Consider the following 21,580-nt stretch of genomic DNA (forward strand, 5'->3'; position numbering starts at 1 on the left):
CCGCCCATGGCTTAACACTGTCCACCACACCATCCCAACTCTTCCCAGCTAGAGCAACCATCACCATCTACAACAATGGCATTATCTTAATTCAATCCACAGACAGGAACCTTGACCTATTCGACAACCTGTTCCCCACTTTCAAAGACTATATCTCCAACCCTCAGACTCCAATCCATCTGGCCTCCAATCCTACCAACCTTGAATCCACAGCACCTCCTACCACTAACACACACCTCCCCTCTCCCCCAGTACTCTACTCCACCACCCACCCGCTACAATCACCTCACATCCCTCAATCACAGGCGTAGATCACTCCTCTTCTTACATCCTCCCCACCCCCACCCCCTCTACCCCCCAACATTACCCTCCCCTCCCACTTCCGACTCTCAGAACACCCCACCTCCCTTAACTACACTCCCCCTCCCCACAACATGACCTTCTCCCATCCCATCTCCCCCCCATTCCCAGTCCCCACTACCTCACCGGCACCCCCGCCACCCCTAGCCCTCACCCATCCATCAACTTCTCCCCCCCCATTCTCAGTCCCCACTACCTCACCTGCATCCTGGACACTCCTAGCCCTCACTCATCCCTCAACCTATCCCCCCCACTCTCAGTCCTCACTACCTCACCTGCACCCCCGCAACCCCCAGCCTACACTCATCCCTCAACTTCCCTCCCCCTCCTACCACTTACTCCCGGCCCAATAACACCAACCCCCATACTAATCCTCTCACACCACTCCCCCCCCAACTTTCCTACCCCTCCTACCACCAACACCCTCACCTATACCACTAACCCCCTCCCTAACCCTAACTCAATGACACCCTTCCCCCCAACCTCCCTATCCTTCCGAACAACAACCCACCCACTAATATCACCAACCCCTGCAATAACACCACACCCCTCCCCCCCACTACAGTAACCTAGACACTTACTCACCTTTAGTGCCCATCCCCAACCCCTTTCCATATCCCACGCTGGACATGATTATGTCCACCCTCCTCCAAGTCAAAGAAGATCTCCACACCCTCAAAGAGTTACTCCTCACACAATCCAGACACCCCCTACCCACCACCAATTCCCCACCTAACAAATCCCCCACCCATCCTACTCACCCTCTCACACAAAACTCCCCACACTGGACCTCAATCCCCTCTCGCAATCCCACCAACCGCTCCCGACGCACCATCAATCCACTTTCGGACCACGACATACGCACCCTCCTCCGCTCATATAACCCAGTTACCCAAAACCACTTAGCCACCACACACCTTTCCATCCCCACGATTCACTCTAACCCCCTTAGGCACTCCACACAAAACAACAACAGAGGCTCCGTCCCAAATAACCTTAAAAAAGTCCCCCTCACTCTAGAACCCTCTACCACCCTCTACACCCCCAGGCTCAAATGCATACTTCTCAACTGCAGGTCGGCTCCTAGACACTCCTCCGACATCGCTGATCTCATCAAAACACTGGACCTTGATCTAACCATTCTGACAAACCTGGTTATCTGAATCTTCTACACCTATCATGGATATTCTAGTTCCACCCAACTACCTCATCATTAGACTTGACAGGTCCAGTAAGACAGGCGGTGGAATCGCATGTATTTATAGGAGCAACCTCTCAGTTACTAGTCACCTCCCCCCCCCACTTGCCTCCTGCGAATACATCTGCCTCGATGTCATCAGCGAGAGCAACTCTCTACACGTCATCTACCACCCACCTGGGGACAACCTCATCTTCACCCAACAACTCATGGACACAATCTCATCCTATTCCGGACGGCAAAACACTAAAATTTTCCTTGGTGACTTCAATCTCCATTGGAACGATCACAATGACGCAGTGGTAAATAGTCTCAAAAACTACCTCATTGCTCTTGACCTCACCCAAATCTGCAACAGCCCGACCCACGATAAAGGCTCTATCCTCGACCTTATCTCCAAAGAGAACTCTACCCAGCTTGGGTCAATCCAACCCTGTGACTGGTCAGACCACCACATTATCACATTCTTCATCAATGAATAAGTTAAACTTAACCCGGTTCGAACCACCAAATCCAAGCTCTGGAAAAGGGACCTGAAGAAACTCAACCCAAACTCTTTACCTTGCCACAGCTGCAATCTCCTCCTTCCCTCTACCGGCGCTCTTGACGTTCAATCTTTGCCCGACCACTACCTCAACTCTATGACCTCAATAATCAATGAGGCCGCCCCCTTGCAATTGAAAAGAGTCTCCACTAAGAACTCAATCCCATGGTACGATGGTAGACTCAACAAAGATAGACGAGCCATATGAATGGCAGAGCGTACCTGGAGATAAGCCCCTTCGGCACTGCACCTTAAAACTCTGAAGAAAAAGAGAAACGCCTACTTCAGGAAAATCAAGCGCACAAAATCAGATTTCTTTACCCTCCAGCTCGACAAAGCAAAAAACCGGCCAAGAAAACTGTTTGATCTAATCAAAACACAATCCAAGGAACAACCCCAACATTCACATAGCACAATAGGCGATATACCATCCTGTGAAGACTTCTCTGCTTTCTTTAATCTAAAGACTGATAACATAAGGAGCGATCTCCGCAATGATGTAAGCCTTTACTCCAACCCCCACAGCATAACACCCACTGAACCAAAAAACAATGCTGCTTGGTCATCCTTTGACACCTACTCAGAAGAAACAATTGTCAAACTGCTCAGCACATTGAAACCCTCTAATCACCCCACAGACCCCCTTCCTGCCAACGCTGTAAAGGACTTCATCCCATTACTCCTCCCACTCTGGACCAAAATTATTAACAGTTCACTTCAACAAGGACTCATCCCCGACTCCCTCAAAATTGGACAAGTCACACCTATACTCAAGAAACCAACAGCTGACCCTACTGACCTAAACAATTACCGTCCTATTACCAATATTCCCACCCTTGCAAAACTGTTGGAAAAATGCGTACAACTCCAATTGACAAAACACATTGATCAGTTTGACCTCCTCAACCCTCATCAATCAGGCTTCCGAGCAGGGCACAGTACTGAAACTGCTATGACACACATAATTGATGACGCACTCCAAATCCTAGATCAAAACGATACCTGCCTCCTCATCCTTCTTGATCTCTCCTCAGCATTTGACACAGTCAAACACGAGAACTTACTCGAGCTGTTAAACACCAGAATGGGTCTATCTGGGACTGTTCTCAAGTGGTTCACCTCCTTTCTGCATAACCGGTCTCAGAAATTCAAGAGCAACAATTTGATGTCCCCACCAGTGCCTGTAACATTAGGCGTCCCACAAGGATCTTCTCTATCCCCAACATTGTTCAATCTGGTCATGGAACCTCTCACCTCCTTGTTACAAGCATCTAATGTACACTTTCACATGTACGCCGACAACACCCAACTATATCTCAAATTACAATCCCACAAAGACATCAAACTTCTGAACTCAACGCTCAGAAACACCCAATCATGGCTTGCTGATAACCACCCCAAACTCAATGCTCTGAAAACTGAGTTCCTTCTGATCTCACCTCCCGCGAAAAAATCCACCACGCAAACTTGGCTTAAGCACCTAACTGCACTCAATGTCCAACCTACCATCGTGGACTCAGCGAAATCCTTAGGCATTACACTTGACGCCAATCTCAACATGCAGCAGCATATCAGCAAGGCAACTAAAGGAGCTAATTTCCAAATCAATACCCTGAGGAAACTTAAACCCTTCCTCCCAGCCAAGGACTTCCAAACTGCAGTACAAGCCCTAGTCATTCCTCGCTTAGACTACGGTAGCTTCGCACTCTGCGGACTCCCTCTATCTACAACTGCACCCCTGAGAGCCTCTTTGAACGCTGCAGCGAGACTCATCACTGGATCAAAAAACACTCACATATTTCCCCTGAACTAAAATCCTTGAACTGGCTACCTTTTGAAGCCAGAATACATCTGAAAAATACCTGCATGACGCACAGAGCTGTACACCACAACTCACCCGGCTACCTCACTCAGAAGCTGACAATAGCTGGTGGCTCAAGAACCACTAGAAGTACAAAGAATCTTCTTCTGAAACCTCGTAGATTCCGGAAGGAAAAAACATATAAACGCTCCTTTTCAGGAATGGCACCCAGGATCTGGAACTCACTCCCTCCAGAAACCAGACTTATCTCCTCCACTACATTTTTTAAGAAAGAAGTAAAAGCTATTCTCATGACTAAATTCACCTGAACTTGTACTTTGGAACTATTTGAGACTCTGCACCTATCTGCACTATTCGTTTGTCTGATTGTCGATTTGTATCATTGGTTTTAGCTGATTACTATTCTCCCCCATGTACCGACCCTATTAATTTTTTACCTACTACTATTCTTTGCTCAAAAGTCTGTTAATCACTCCCTTGTTTCCTTACCCCCTGTTTTTGTAAAGAGCTCTGATATCTGCAAAGATCTTGTTCGCGCCATATAAAACTTTAAAAATAAATAAAATAAAAATAAGAGCTATGCAATAGAGAAGGCTTGAGACACCAACTGAAATGGCCACAAACCTACCGGCCTGTCTGCAGCCCTCAAAGACCCTGCTGAAGAGCAACTTGCCCCGCAGACCAGACATGTCTGGAAACAATAGAGCCCACATTTGGTTAGCCTGGAATATCACTCCTAGAAAGCATTTTTTTAAACTTGTTGATATGTGCCCTCCAATCTCCTTGGTCAAAATATCCAAGTCATGCACTGGACAGGACAACACTTTAAGGATGGCATACCTCTGCATTCACCTCAGATTCCATTCATTGCCAGAAGATCGACATAAGAATCAGTCCACATCCAAATTATTGAATTCACTTTGAACTGATAAATAGCTTTGTCGTCCAGCTCAGACTCACTGATCAGTGCACAACATTTAGCAATAATCCCTCAAATGAATGCTGGCCACATGACACTACTAAAGCCTTCTTACCAATATACCCCTTTCTAGAAAGAAATTAGCTTAACTGCTCGGAGAAAGAAGAAACCATCTGGTCATGATCGAAAAATAATTTAAAGCATCCAGTTGGTTGAAGGTATGCATGGACTGTGCCTGGTGAGCCTGCAGGGCACACTGACCTTCAACTTTGAGAGGGCTCAAATACCCCCATGTCAAGCTTGAAAGAAAAACAAGGAATTTTCCTAGACTTTAGGAGTGTGTTCCTTTGGGTGCTGCTTGTTGGCCTAACTCTTGACCCATTTCAACCACCTCTGCAGGACTGTTCTGGCGATACAGCATTTTAAAGGTGCTACTGGCTACAAACCTTAAAATCATAGTTCATCAGGTGCGTGTGAGAATCAGCATGTCCTGTAGGTGCCCATCACCAACCTTCGAAGAGCTACAAATCTATACATTTTACTACCATGTTGACTTAATTTGGGTGCTGGCTTATTTTCAGCATCAGTAGTCCTGTCTGTGCTCTGTCTTGTCTTATAACCAGCTATCAGAGCCCAGTTAACTCAAACCTTGACTTGGGACCAGCCCATTTAGACCCTATAACTAACATTTTCAATGAGCAGGTAGCAGAGTTTACTTTTACGGAGTTCCGTTTTAAAAAAAAGATTTGTTTGTGCTTTGTGAAATCTTTGCCAAATTTTAATATGCCTGGGATCTTCCTCACTTTCACACACACTCACTGACAAACACAGAGTTGTACACTGTTCCACTCACAACTACTCAGAAACCAGGACAAGAAACAGAGATATCTGTGGTATCGGTACTTGCTGCCTTATGTTCTTTTGGGTAGGTATTCAGTACGTCATTATTGGAAGGGTATTGTAATGGAATTATTATTCATGTACAATGCGGGCGGTAAAGCGGTTGGATCTGGTGGTGATTGGATGCGTTTCTCCTCTTCACCTGTGTGCCCAGTAATTGACACAAAAACAAACTTTATTATTTTATTATAGACTTCATTGCTTCATTACAATGGTGACAAGTTACTTGTGCTGGCCCACTGTGTAGGAGTTGATTTTTTGCTGTGGAGATTGGGAGACTAGCAACTAGCAATATATGTGTGAAAGGAGCTGTGGACGGAATCTGCGTGGATGGAGCAGTAGACCGTGAAGATTGTTGTGCTTCAGCACCTCCTGCTGGATGTCACAGATGTCCGCTAGCAGTTTGTTTAAGGTACTGGCTGGAAGAAAGTGAGCACAGCGGTAGTGCTTCCCATTGAGGCAGTTGGAGATGATCATTTCAAATCTCTTGCTTGGTGAGGTCTGCATGCGCACCCTGCTTAGGAGCTTGTCTCTCGTGGCTGTGCCAGGGCTTGATGAGACGCTGTTGTGACATTGCAGGGCACGCTGTCTAGCATTGTTTATTCCGCATCAAGCTCCAATGGCCATAGAAAACAAGCATTTACAATGCAATGGTTTCGCCTTTGGAAAAGTTAGAGCTATTGGCATTGTAAAGGACAAAATTTGTATTTATGTGTTGGTTTTGAAAACAGATAAATAAATGGCATTGTCATTTACATTGCCATTAGGTTAATCTCGGCAGCCACTCTGCACTCCCTAGCATTCTGCAGTCACTCTGCACTCCCTAGCACTCCCTAGCAGTCTCTCTGCAGTCCCTAGCACTCCCTAGCACTCACTAGTCACTCTGCATTCTCTAGCACTCCCTAGCACTCCCTAGTCACTCTGCACTCTCTAGCACTCCCTAGTCACTCTGCACTCTCTAGCACTCCCTAGTCACTCTGCACTCTCTAGCACTCCCTAGCACTCTGCACTCTCTAGCACTCACTAGTCACTCTGCACTCTCTAGCACTCCCTAGCACTCACTAGTCACTCTGCACTCTCTAGCACTCCCTAGTCACTCTGCACTCTCTAGCACTCCCTAGGCACTCTGCACTCTCTAGCACTCCCTAGGCACTCTCTAGCACTCCATAGCACTGCAGCCAGCCTTCCCGCCCCAGACTGATATCCACTGAAGCGACGAGGAGGTCCGGGCACTCCCTGGGACGCTCCGTGCCAGGGGCTGAGGGTGGCGATTAGCGAACGTGCATTCCACCGGAAATCTTTGAAATAAATCCAGTTTAAAGAAAACGGAGGGTCGGTGGCAGTCAGAACAGAAATTCTATTAAAAAAATATATAACCTGCAACCCACGGGCTGGTCCAAGCTACGAGGGGAGATACGCAGCAGCGCGCGTCACCCGAAATAAACCCACACAGAGAATAAAGTATCTAAGAGAAGAACTGGGCAAAAGCAAGACAAGCTGGTTAAATACAGTAAGACTTGTGCCAATCGGAGGTTTGAAGCCTGGCAACAATGTGATGCAGCCTAGATGAACAAGGCTTTGAGGCGCCTTCGGACCCGGGAGAGCAGGTGGGAAGCCGGACACAGCGCTCGAGCCACATCCGGGGAGCCCGACTGGCAGGTCGGTGCCGGGGCTAAGGGGCGTGTGCACTGCCGCGGAGCCGGTGGGGCGGGCCAGATGTCACCTTGAGGGTCCGCGCCGATAGAAGACAAGCGAAAGGACACCGAGAAAACTTTCAGGGAGCCGAGCCTTCCAGCTGGCAAGACGAGCAATTCATTCCAACCTCCCCTGTCTGTCTCCCTCTCGTGGCCTCCTCCTCTCCCCTTCTTTCTGCCCTCCTCCTTCCTTCTTTTCCTCCCCTGCACTGCCCTGCCGCCCCCTTTCTGCCCTCTCTACTCCTCTACCCTCCCTGCCTCCTCCCCTTTTTTTCTCCTCTGCCCGCCCATCCTTCACAACATGATACAATCTACTTTATTGGCACGACAAGTCAGACAAGTATTGCCAAAGTAAATACATGATAGACCCCCGCCCTCTCGTCTTTCCCGCCCACGCCCCCGGCGTCTACGTCATGAATATACACATATATATACATCCATAGAGCTATACAGTATGTTGACGCCGCCTGCTGCTTTGCCTGCTATTGGCCCGGGTGGCAGTGACGAGAAACACCCCATGCCCTTCGTTGCTGCACAGCGTTCAGTTTCTGCATCATGGCTCTGTTGTGTTATTTATTTTATTATTATTTTTTTCTTCGCATTTCAGGTCATTTGTATGTTGCAGGTGATAATGCTGGCAGGGTTCACGCAGGCGAAACCAAAAAACACACTTTAGGAAAATGAGCTCTCAGAAAGCAGCGAAAAAATGTAGAGCTAGCGTTAAGACCCATTACACCACTTCCCGATCAGTCTTCTCGAAGAGAGAGGGGGGTTGGGGGAGGGAGGGGGAGAGGCGGCAGAGAGGTCTGGAGAAGTAGGAGGAATTAGCACGTCCCATTAGCCTCCGTCTAACCTTGTTAAAAATCGGTTGTCTCCAGTCTGAGGAGCAGAATAATTTTTATTTGCGGGCAGGCGTCCCCGTGTGCCAGAGCCCTGCATGAACACCCCCCACGCCATGTGCAGCGGAAGGAGGCTCCCTCGGCGCTCGGGGAAAGGAGGTCAGTGCAATTAAACACGAGTATTGAATTTGGCTGGGGGCTGGAGTAAGCAGATGACCGCTGCTTCTTTAGACCCGCTCCCGCCCCCGGCATTCAAGTAACCTCCGAGGCATCCCCTTGTAACGCTCTCCTCCCAGCCCGTCTCTGACTCACCCCGGAGGGGGGAGGTGGGGGTGATCGTGCCCGGAGACAAACTGAGGAGATTAATCACCATCATTAGAGCAGCGGCCCCCGAAGTGAGCCCCCGCCCGATCGATAAACACGGCGAGGTACATACATACAAGCATCTCTGTAGGTAGATACTGTCAGTGATACCACGCATTCGTCCCCCTAATGGGGGAGTTTTACTCATGGTTCTAGCAGGATGCTCGTGCTTCTGCACCTACCCCTTCCAGCGGCTGCCTTACATTGACGGTGTTCGGCCTTCTATAAGTATGCCGCAAATCTCGTGGCGCCGGGTGTGGTGTGCTCCATTTCCGGGATCGGGAAGTGGTGAGCAGTGTTCAGTGCGAGTGCAGAGTGGCTGCCGCAAGTCGTGAAGGAGACGCTGCGCATGCGCAGTATCGTTCCATCAAATGAAAAAAATTAAAGAATGACTGCCTCTATACCGGGTGAAGGAAAAACGCCGGACTAATGTGCCTTAATAAAGAAGGTATCTGACTGAACACATAACCCCACAAGACGGGTATACTCCATAGGAGAATCCTGGTGCGGAGCAGTGGGGCCATAGGGGTCAATCAAGCCTGGACTTCCTCGGCCGGCGGTCGGCCGCCAAATGGCAAAAAAAAAACCTCAACCAGCCAAAAAAAAAAGCCCCGCCCACCGCCGCATGACGTGGGCAAAAGAGAAAAATTCTCGGGAACGCCCCCGAATCTGGTCCGGCCTTGACGGACAGATCCGGCACCCAATGGCTAGCCTCCATTTATGGAGCTAGCCAATGGGAGCCGGGGGACGTTCCCGAAGCACTTATAGTTAACAAAGGATTTCGCCTGCGCCGAAAAGCTGCGCAGAGCGCAGCCTTCGGCAGGCGAAACCCAAAAAAAGCACGCACACAACGCTCCTTGGCAGCCATCCTAGATTTCTTCAGGAAGGCTTCGGGTGTTTCGGAGCTTCGTCAGAGAGTTTATTTTTGATTTTTGTGTGAAATTACCATTGCGTATCAGTGATACGCACACTTGCCTCCTAGGTGAGACGACTTCTGGCTATTTGCGTGTCAGGAATAACTTGGAATTACATTTGGTTTTTTCTCTTTATTCTCGTTTGGAGCTTTCAAGCAGTGACATGCACACTAAGTTGGTGCATGGAATGCAAACTGAATACACAGTGATATGCACACTGAATTGGTGCATTGTACGCAATCAGATTAGACATTGATGGGCACACTGAAGATGTGCATATTGTGAATTATTTTTCCGCAAGCACTATTCTTCATTTTGGTTGTTTTGTGGTTCTGTGTAGGTTTTCACAGTTACAACTTACACTTGCGTACTGAATCTTATTCTATAACCATCTTTATAAGGGGTCAAGGCTAGCTCTCAGATATATAATCAACCTGCTTTTCTTTTACAGGTACCATGTAAACCAACGTTAATATGGAAGAAATGGTTTAAAATATTCAAGAACCATTTATTAGGAATTGATTAACATAGGTTTTCTGCAGAAAGGAAAAAAGCTATTTTATTTAGTTTTCTGGGCACAGCAACCACAGAAAATTTTGAAAACGTACCTCCTATGACCGCACCTAGGGATCAAGGTGATGGCTGGAATGTTTTTAAAGAAGCGGTGGCAAGATTGGAAAAGCAGTTTGTAGATGAACGCAATGTGATGATTGAAAGACACAGTTTTCATAAAAGCCAACAATATCCTGAAGAATCAGTTGAAGAGTATGTAGCAGCACTCAGAGTATTAGCAGCTAACTGTGAATTTGGAGCCAGCATAGAAAATTGCATCAGAGACACATTGGTTTTAAATTGAGAGTCAAAGAAAGTTCAAGAAACGCTTTTAGCATGTCATAATCCTACATTGGCTGAAGTTTTGGATCTGGCGAAGAGCATAGAAAGATCTATACAGTCAGCTAAAGGACTAACATCAGAAGAAGCTAAAGCCTCTTCTCTTGTATGTATAGTACAATAGGTTAAGAAACCGGAGAGAGCTGGTGTGTTGAAAGGGAGTAAACCTAGCATTAAGAAGGCAATGTGTAAAGTGTAATAAGTATAGTCACTTTCAAAATGTCTCCAGAGCACCACGAGCACCTTTGAATGCCACGGTGAATTCAGTCACTAATGTTCAGGAAGATTTAAATTTGGTTCTCCCTTTGTGTGATCCATTGGTGCAGTTTGGGGTCAACAATGTTAGGGTGGCGTTCAAAGCACCTTTGGGGAAGGTACATATTGGTGATGTGATTTTTTAAGTTCTGGCGGATTCAGGATCTCCAATCACAATTTTGTCAGATTACGTTTTAAAGAAAATTGGTGTGATGTCAAATTTAAGAACACGGATATTAATCCCAAAGCATTTGGTAATTTTGACAAAGATATGATGGGGTATTTTGAGGAGAACAAAGAATTTAAAGGACGCAATGAGGCCACAAAAATCTGCGTGGCAGTGAATGGAAAAAATATTGTGGGGTGGTATGAAGTTAGGTTGAGGGAGATATCTATCAATAAAGTAAATGTGCAAAGGTCAAATCTGGAAAGTATTGTTGCTAAACACAGTGCAGTGTTCGAGAACAAGGTGGGACAAGTAAAAGGCTTTACCCATAAGATCAAACTCAAGAAGGGTGCTGTACCAGTGCAGCATATTATACATATGGTACCTTTAGGAGTGCGTCAAAATTTGAAGTCTCATTTGGATGCTTTCTGTGCTGATGGCATCATTGAGATGACAGACAGCTCAGAGTGGGTTTCGGGCTATTATTATCATGCTTATAAAAGAATAAAGAGTTAAGGTTATATGTGTACTTGAGGTCTTTGAACAAGAATATTGTCATTGATACGTATCCTTTACCAAAGATACAGGAGTTCTCAGCAAAGGTTATTGGAGCTAAATATTTTTTGGCGATTGATCTCAAGTTGGCATATCACCAGGTGGTACTTGATGAGGCTCCTAGGGATCTTACCGCTTACATTACTCCGTTTGGGGTTTTTCGGTTCTTGAGGATGCCATTTGGGCTGGCCTCAGCGAACAGTGTTTTTCAGAAATTGATTGAGGCTTTCTTTCAACTTATTGGATGCAGTGTTGAGTGTGTTGGAAACCAGAGGCATGACGGTGAGTAGTGTAGATTGATGGTAAAAGACTTTGATTATTTAAGTCACACAATAACTAGTGATGGGATATTTTCTGAAGCTGATTTGATTAGAACGTTAGACAAGGCTAGTAAGACGTATGGCAAGGATTCCTAAATGGATTGTGGTTTAGATCTGGAGGAGCATATCATTATCACTATTGCTTATCATTGCTGTGCTTGCCGTGCCCTTTTGCAAATATTAATGGCGAGCTCAAATACTGCTCAAATGGAGAGTTAAGAGAATAAGACCTTAATTAAAAAAAGAGGCATAGCTGACTGTCTTGCATTATGGATATTATCCACTGCTAAGAGGACCCTCTGATTGGTATGGTGGTGCCCTGCTGGATGCTCCACTGCAGTTTAGAGTCGTACAAATAAAAAAGACTGTTGTATTTGGAAAGTATTGCAAAGATCCATTTAGTTCTACAGACAGGCCACAACTCGGTATTGGCTAAAATGAGCCTGGCATATTCAGGAAGCTTTACATTACTGATAAACTGAAACAGGTTAATGTTGTATTTTATTTTGGAAGAGGATCCCTAAAGAAAATCGGAGTTTCAAAACCACAGAGGCCATGCATTTACAGCTATCACTAAACTATTAAAAATCTTTGCCCAAAATATTACAAAGCCTCATCTACATCTCTGCATTAAAGAGTGGATCACTGACTAGATAAACGAAAACGATCGCTTTACTGTACCCAAACATAGCAGATTATGCTCTCTGCATGCACTGACATAATTGTGGTACTTTCTAAGTAGATATATATATATATTTAGGTATATAAGGGCATGCCTATTAAAGTCAATAGAAATAGCGTAATTTGTGAAATGGCGAGTAAAGGTGAGAAGGTGTGTGTCAGTTTTAGGCTTGTGATTTTTGAGTGTGTGTGAGTGAGTGTGTAAGTGTGTGTGTGTGTTACATAGGGAAGAGTTGAGAGGGCTGCAACTGCGTCTGATATCAGATCAATGGAGAGACATATTGCATGCCTGGGACCACCCGGAATCCCCAGACACCACGAGCGGAAATCGCAACATCCCCCAGAGTCCGGAGGGAAAGACTGAATGGATTGAATTCTTCCCCCTCTCCTCCTGCCTCTCCCTTTCCTTCTTTCTTCCCCCCCCTTCAGGGGGCTGGGTTTTTTTGACTGGTGGAGCAGGTCGGTATCCCCAGCCTACCCCCCTCCTTTCCGCCCCATACCCCTTCACCTCCCTACCCGGGCATTAACTGAGACTTACGACGCGCTATGTATGTATAGTACCCTACGGGGCACTGACAGGCAGCTAACTTCCCAGTTTTTTAATCCCTGCCTGATGTATTTTGTTTTCCATACTATGGCCATAGGGTCATGAAGTGGTGGAGACTCCACATGCCCAGACATAAACGTGTTGCAGGTTTCTGAGAATATACGCTTATATGGGACCCGGGAGGCAGAGGAACACACACATAAAGTTGGGGTCCTGCAATGCCTGAATGGGGTACCTCTAACTGTTGGTATACATACCTACTGGACCAGTCACATGTTGATATGATTATGTTCTGGAGCATTTGGCTACTGTACTGACCTTTGTAATAATTCTTCTCCAAGGTTGATTGTATCATACATGTTATGGATACTGTATTATGGAGAAAATTCTAATGATGTATGTGGATTAATGTATGATAAAATGTTAATAAACACATGCTTAAAACAAAATGTCTTAGTAAGAATACTCTATCACCGTCCCCGGGCACAGGTCCTCGTCAACGGAGCTCTATCCCGCCCCTACCCCATTAGATGGGGTACCCGGCAGGGCTGCCCCTTCTCCCCGATACTGTTAGCTCTGGCAATGGAACCGCTCGCTTGCCTTATCCGCAGTGATCACTCCCTGACTGGCTGGAGGTGGCCCAGCCTAGCGGAGGATAAAATTGTGCTACACGCTGATGATGTGCTGCTGTTCCTGGCTGACCCGGCCCGATCGGGACCTCGATGCCTTCGAGCACTGGTCATTTTTTAAGGTGTTTCCTGTCTGCGGCTTAACCCGGCTAAGTCCGTCCTTGTCCCCTTGCACTTATCGCACGAGTGGTTTGACTGGCAGTTGACGATTCCCCTTTGGTGGCTGTCTTTCAAGTACTTGGGGATTAGGGTTTCCCTTCTCCCCGGCCTCGCATGGGAGCTCAATGTCACCCCGCTGGTTAAGCGGGTCCGCGCTGACATCCTTAATTGGCACACGTTGCCCCTGAACCCTCTGGGCAGGATAGCCCTATACAAAATGATGATACTACCCTGTTTTTTTGTACATGCTCCAGAACACACATATCTCCTTTGCTAAATCTTGGTTCCGGGACATGGACGGTTTGGTCGGTTTGGCCACTAAGTTCCTCTGGGAAGGCCGGAGCCCCAGGTTGGCCCTGGCCCACTGCCGAATCCCACCTTTTGAAGGAGGTCTCATCCCCTTACGATCCACGACTGGTTTAATGGCGGCTGGTCCGACCCGGCGTATCGCTTGGAACTTCACACCATGGGCTTCTCCACTATCCAGGGGATGCTTTACGGAGCCATAGTTCCTCGAGCTCTCCCTGAGGTCAGGTGCGCAGTATTCCTGGCTTGGCGTGCATCACAACGTCATACTCACTGGGCAGGGATGCTGACTCAATACACTCCCTTGTGGTGTGGTACCAGGCTCCGTGAAGTTGCCTCTATGTCAAGGTTCCGGCAATGGTATCTCATCGGGGTAACCTTGTTGGACGACGTCTGGAGCGGTACTCATATTCGATCCTTTCAAGATTTACAGGCTAGACACTCCCTCCATCCCTCTCAATTTTTCCGATATCTGCAGTTGCGCCACACCCTTCACTCTCACATTCCAGATGGCACTTCCCTGCCCGAATATAGCCCGCCTGAGGCACAAGTTATGACCGTCGACTTGGGGAAGGGTGGGATCTCTCGGATCTACCGCTCACTCACTAACAATACCCCTAACTCCCTTTCCCTACTCCGAGACAAATGGGAGGGCTGGCTTGGGGCTCTGGAGGATGAGGATTGGAGGGACGCCCTGATGGCCCCTAAAACGATTGCGGAATCAGCGAGGCTCCGCCTGGTCCAAGTTTATTTTTTGCATGCCGCCTATCTTACACCCCTACGTCTTCACAGCGCTGGGCTTCGGCCTGACTCCCACTGCCCCCGCTGCTCCAACCCCCACACCGACCTTCACCACATGGTGTGGTTGTGTCCTGCGATACAGGGGTATTGGGACTCTTTAACACAAGACCTGACAGGGGTCCTGGGCTGGGAGGTGGCTCTTGATCCCATACGTATTCTGCTGGGCATCACCGACGGATTGGATGGCTCCAGGGCTGAGAAGCTCTTCCTCAATACAGCGTTGGTGGTTGCCAAAAGGGACATAGCTGCTTATTGGCTGGACACTACAGCACCCACTCTAGGGCGCTGGCGCAGGGGGGTGGACTGGTGCGCTGCGCTGGAGTGGCCTCTTTATGTGGCATGGGGATGTCCTGAGAAATTTTGTCGCATGTGGGGCAAATGGGTCAGGGTAATAGACGACTGATATGGAGTGGTCCGCTCTTCAGGTACACGTGGATACGTCATTATTGATTTACTTGTGTAGCCTTGATGTCACTGTGATGTGTTTTTCTCCCTACTCGGACAGTGTACAATGTAGCTCTGAATGGTGCTGTTTGTTGTTACATTCAAAACTCAATAAAATTGATTGTCAAAAAAATAAAACCAAAATGTGTGTGTGTGTGTGTGTGTGTGTGTGTGTGTACTGAAGGACCTATGAGAATCTGGACATGTTCATTTTCCACAGTCGCTCTTCATATCTGTAAAACCATGATCCTACCAATGTAACAAGAAAATATGCTAGGTTACAGCAGTAAAAGTTAAGAAGGCAACACCTGGGGCTACCCTTAAGGTACTTTAAAGGTGTGGTACTGCAGTTACCAAAAAACAAACCACTATTCTGGGGGAATTATTTCAATAACATTATAAACTACAAGCAGAGGACGGCTACAAGCTGGGTTGATGGTCTAGGTCTGCTTGATGCTTGAAGAGCATGGAGTCTGCCTTCTTCCACAATTTGTCAGCTGCACTTAAGATGACGTCGCGTGTTGACTTTCTATTGTTCCACGATATTGATCTTTCCCACACAGCTCCCTTACTGTACCCTGGTGTATTTCAGACAACACTCCCATAATACTGCACTTTGGTTGTCTGGGGGAAAGGCCTGTGTTAGAGGCTCAATGCCTGGCACCTGGTATACAAACAATTTAAACAATTTCAGTCCCAAGAAATGAAGTTTTACTTTGACTTAAATAAAGGAACATTGGCCTCTCCTGGCACACTTTGCGCTGCCAGGAAGACAACTCACCTAGGAATGACCACATGATATTTGAGAGGCAAAGAGAGAAAAGTCGGCAGAGAGCCACACTGGAAACTAGTATTATGATCTAAGACTGTAACACTTAGGATCAACAGACAGAGCAGACAATGCCATCTAACATTTGAAAGGGCTTCTCTATGGCAGATCTGTCTTTAAGAGGCTCTTTAATGCTGTCTGGCCTAAATGAAAAGAGTTTATGAACGGGGAGACAGGTCTGGCAAATTGCTATATTGGTTAGCAACAAGGGGCATTGCCTCGCACTTAATTTTCTACCACGCAGATGACCAGGGAGAGAAACTCACCACGTTAATTAATATTGCGGCTGCTTTTTTGGAGTATTAGTGATTTCTGTATTTAGGAGGCTTCCACTCACCAAACACATTACTCTGGCGCCATTGCATCCTAGTGAGAGAGTGGACCTTGATAAACTCCTCAAAGGGGAGGAAACTAAAGGTGCATGAAAACAAAATGAATCCTGGTAAAACCGCGGGCATAGATAGCCTCCCCATTATCGAATATTATCTCTGCTTTGAATCACTTTTAATTCTACCTCTTCTCGATATGTACCTGGACGCAAGTGATAGTGGCCACTTCTCCCCAGAAAATTATGCCAAAGCTTTGGGGACTAGGCTACTCAGCGTATTGCCATAGTTGGTCCACCCCAGCCAATGCAGCTTTATACCTCATCAGATCGCTCAACATTGTATCAGTAGATGTCGCCCCCTGCCCAACCTACAACAAGAATATCACTGAGCCCCCTCAGAAACACACAGGTATATACAACTCAGACATGTGCTTAGAGCTGCATTGCCCAGGGAAAGGATCCTCTGGAGTCCTCACTGTTGGAGGGTAGACTGTTGGATGAATTCATACCCGAAAGGCCATTTCACTGATCCATAGAAAACTGATTAATCACACACCACATACCCGGCAACATATAAGGGAACAATGGGATCAGGAGGTGGGGGTGGGGGGGCTAGATGATAGAATATGGGGAGAGGCCCTAACAGCCCCCAGGGAGGTGGCCATCCAATCAGGATTCCAACTAGTCTTGCTGAGGATCCAACACACAAACAACATTAGTGAAGATGGGTAGGGCAGCGGACCCCTATTGTACAAGGCTTGTGGGCAAGCCGGGGATCTTTTTCCATATCCTGTGGGATTGCCCAGTAATATGGTACTTCTGGTCAGCAGCGGTTCAGTGCTTAAGAGAGGTAGAGGGTGATGTCACTGCAGTCTCCGCTAAGGAGATTCTTAGGAATATCTGGAGAGAAGCAGAGATCTGAAGGGCACAACAGACAAGGATGACATTAGGCCTGACAGTGGTAAAGAGATACATTGGAGGAGTGTGGCTCAATGGTTAGAGCGGCAGACCCTGATGCAGAGTTCTGGCCAGGGACCAGGGTTCGATTCCCGCCTCGGCGGGGTCTAGGGCTCAATTTCCTCAGACCTGTTAATTCTCGCCTCGGTGCCTATTCTAATCACGGGCCCCACGCTGCAACTCTGGGCAATAGATTGCTTAGCCTCCACACCGGCCCCAACAGCGCTAAGGATGCCTGGCTTCACCCTGGGGGTGCCCAGGAGTGGACACTTCACAGGGAAAGACAGCGGTATGAGTATCAGCGCCAGGAAGCCGAATATGCGACACCGTCTGGTGACAGTGCGCTCTATAAGTACCATGACATTTACATTTTACATTTACATACATTGCGTGTTCTTGGGGGGCCATTAGGCCCTGGAACTGGGGGCTTGGAAACAAGATATGGACTGGCGCATGATGGCTTAGAGGGTGGGTTATAAAGGAAATGGGGGAAATTTGGAATGGGTGAAATGTCTAGAGAGGAAGAATATGTGGAGATATCGACCTCCCTGGAAATAACGTGTGGCATTAATAGAGATAACAGAGATAGTTAGATCACAGGGTAGAGAATGGGGGAGGGGGGCAGTGTGGGGGACCGATTTGTTATAATTGTGTGAACAGTTTCTCAGTGCTATATTTCATGATTGATACTGTATTTCAAAAGACAATAAAAAGATTTGGCTAAAAAAAGAAAATACATTGTATCAGTAGAGTCTGGGTGGCCATGGCGCATTTATCTGATTTTAACACCCCTGGTGATTTAATGCTTCTGGATTCGATTGACTGGTCTTTCCTCGACTAAGTACAATGAAAAGTGGGGTTTGGTCCTAAATTAAGGTTGCATGCTCAGATTATCTAAACGGGTCATGGCCCAAGTTAGGGTTAATGGGACTCTGATTTAGAGGCACCTGAATATGGGAATGTTTTCAAGTCAATTCAAAACATAATTCAAATCATATCTTGTTAAATTTTCCAAGCTATAAATGCAGCACATTTTTGAAACACTGATTAGAACCACTGGAGACTAAAGCTTAAAATAGAGACTGAAACAATGTTTACAGGTATATACATCAATCTCAAGTTAAGACAGTTCATACGGCTGTAGCCACTCTTACTGGAGAATAAACAAGTCAGCAAAAAATAAAATATTAAGACAATCACGTTTGGCAATAATTACACATATTGTGCCTCTGTTGCAAAAACAGAGGAGGAATAAATACAAGGAAACTCTCGCTCTTCAAAATTAATCTCAATCAGATTTTCCTAACATTTACAATTTATTATGTGTCTCGTAAAGTAAAGCCACCACCCTTTTTGGTCAGAGATAAAACATACCAAGTCCAAAGTGGTGGTCTATAGGCTCGAAAAATAGTGGGATCTACGTTTACAAATGGCTATGCACGAGAGGAATAAGTAATCAGCATCTTTCACACAGATTAACCACTTTCCACACACACAATTACATAGGTTTCGTTTGCAACAACTGTGATGTGAGAACGGAAAAGTGGAGAACTATAATCATCTTTGATATACATGTCCAGACAACTCTAGGAAATCTGTTGTTGCTCTTTTTCATTGCTCTACAGGGGCACCAATTTTATAAATGCCATCTGTGTTGTACATTAATTAGCACTAGTCTTCAAGTAGTCTACATTAAAGACTGAATGACAGATTGACTGCAAGTGATGGTCAGGACATGGGACTCTAACTGGAAGCTGGGTGAACTCCGATCCACACACAGCACCCATGGTAGGAACCTCGGAAACATCAGTTAAAGCAAACTGGACATACACACAAAAGGCAGCATGGTCACTGCATCCTGCTTCCATACCGTGAAGATGCGAAGGAAAATCTTAAAATGGCTCCTACGCAACAATAGAAAAACAATCACTCATGCCCTGGTCACCAGCAAGTTAGACAACAGACACACCCCCTCTACGCTGAAATAACTAAGCAACTCGCTAGAAGACAACACATCATCCAGAATTCGACAGCCAGACTTCTGCAAGAAACTAAAGACCTGCCTTTCCAATTAACCAACCTACCCTAGGTACGGCTAGCCACATACACACACACACACCTGCTCAGCACCAGGATAACTCTCAAGAGTGACAAGTACGCTTTACAAATACGTAACATAAACATAAAAAAATACTAACTGCGGGGGATTACTAGAAAGGTGCGCAATGACTGATCCTATCTGGCAGCAATAGTTTCTAAACTTCTCATCAAAGCCCCACAAGTTTTAAATGGACCATGTGTCCCACATGTTCAGGGCACTCCAACCTTTTAAACATTTTCAACTACATTATTGCAGTTCCTGTCCTTTGTACCCAACCCACTCACATAAGGCTTATTTACAACTTTACCAGAAACTCAAGGTAAACTGACAACTTTTGTTACGATTTATCTATCTAGAAAGTCCACCATTTACCTTACCCATATTTAAAAGGTACAAACTGGACATTGTCCTTCTGCTCGCTCAAAGAGAAGCCCCCAAACGCTATCCTATGGCAGCCTGGGGAGAAGTTGGTTTAGTGACATTAAGAAAGCTCGGTATGCCAGGTGGGGTAAACCAACATTTTCTTCTGTTGATATCGCAGGAAGAAAGGGAAACCTATAGCCCCCCCTTGCTTGATGTCTTCGACAGAGGACAAGATGACATCACAAGCAATGTATTTTTTATTTAGTTTTGCATGAATATAAGCTAAAAACATTTTGCTCCATCAACTTACTAATCATTCCCTTGCCCAATTGACTTTTGTTTAAGACTACTCTGTTGCTGGCTAAATCATCACTTTTCCGAATTTCAACATGTTAAATCCCACCACTGGCTTTATAGACAATCCCTTATAAGGGAAAACATCAATGGCACATATAACCACAACGAAAGTAAGCACGTTTTACTAATACTCAGTTTTTCAAATGGATAAAACACCTACCTCTGAATGTCTTTGATGAAGTGAACTATACTCTTTCTTCAGCTCTGCCTCCCTCTCTTCTAACCTGCTAACTGGAAATAAATGTGAAAAATATCACAAGACAAATTTCAGAAAATCATAACAATCATCATTCTACATTTTTCAAGAATCATATACAATTAACATGAATAAACAGAGGTGGATAGGACCACCTGAAACATGGTGCCTGATTTCCAACCCTTGTGTTAGTTATCTATTTAGTGGAAGGAATTTAGTATGATTCCCTAAAACAGCTCAAACTAATGCCAGTCACTGTGCCTTCTTAAGTAGCACTGTATGCCAAAAGAACCCCCCTCCTCAATTCCCATTTGGATCTGAGAGCCCCTAAAAAGGCCCTAAAGTGTGAAAGCAACCAAGGTACACCGTTTATGGCCAATAACTTAGAAGCGAGAAAAAATTGTAAAAGCAAAAGAAGCATCATAAACAAAGAAACATGCTAGTTTGGAATTCTTGATAAAATTATCTTTGCACAGGAACATGAATCAAGTTGAAAATGCTTGCTGATGATGTATTCTATGTCTCCTCACTAGCAATGGATTGAAAATAGATGTTTTAATGAGGGTAGGAGTCATGCCCATGACCCCAGTAAAGGATGGAGAATTTAACACATCACGCAATAGTGGCCATAGACACTGAGGCCATTCTGCACCAATGTGCTATATTACCGATTGAATTCAGGTAGACTGCGGAACAGAGGCTCACTACCTGGGGAAGTATGCCCGAGCCTGCCACTATGGTGAGGAGGAGAGGCTGGGACACACACTGACTAGACTCTTACACCTGCCTCGGTGCTTATCTTATGTATCAGACTTACAGGATCAGATGGCACCCGAGTCACGGACACATTGGGAAAACAGACAGAATTACTTGATTAGCATACCAATCTTTATACCGCACGACTGAACGACGAGGGCACCAAGAGGGCGACTTATCTAAACAAAGTGGCCATGATCTGGTTCACTACTGCACACCAACAGTTTCTTAGTGAACCTTTCACCACTGAGATCATTCAGACGATCGATTCGATGGACGTCTCCAAGGCAGCCAGCCTAGATGGCTACACAGGCTCTTTTTACAAAGCGTACAAGCACATCTTAGCACCACATCGCCTTGCTATGTATTCAGAAGCTCTGGAGAAG

The 21,580-nt window shown here is 46.1% G+C and overlaps 1 protein-coding gene across 1 annotated transcript in view; it reads right to left on the reverse strand.

Moving 5' to 3' along the window:
* The window catches only part of SPAG9 (sperm associated antigen 9), a 2,066,870-nt gene that overhangs the window by 1,875,611 nt on the left and 169,679 nt on the right, over positions 1 to 21,580 (reverse strand). The window contains exon 3 of the mRNA XM_078654422.1: positions 20,403 to 20,473. Within this exon, the coding sequence (XP_078510548.1) occupies positions 20,403 to 20,473 (71 nt within the window). The remainder of the gene's footprint in view (positions 1 to 20,402; positions 20,474 to 21,580) is intronic.

This window comes from Lissotriton helveticus, chromosome 7, assembly GCF_964261635.1.
Source record: "Lissotriton helveticus chromosome 7, aLisHel1.1, whole genome shotgun sequence".
In the NCBI taxonomy this organism is placed as follows: Eukaryota; Metazoa; Chordata; class Amphibia; order Caudata; family Salamandridae; genus Lissotriton; species Lissotriton helveticus.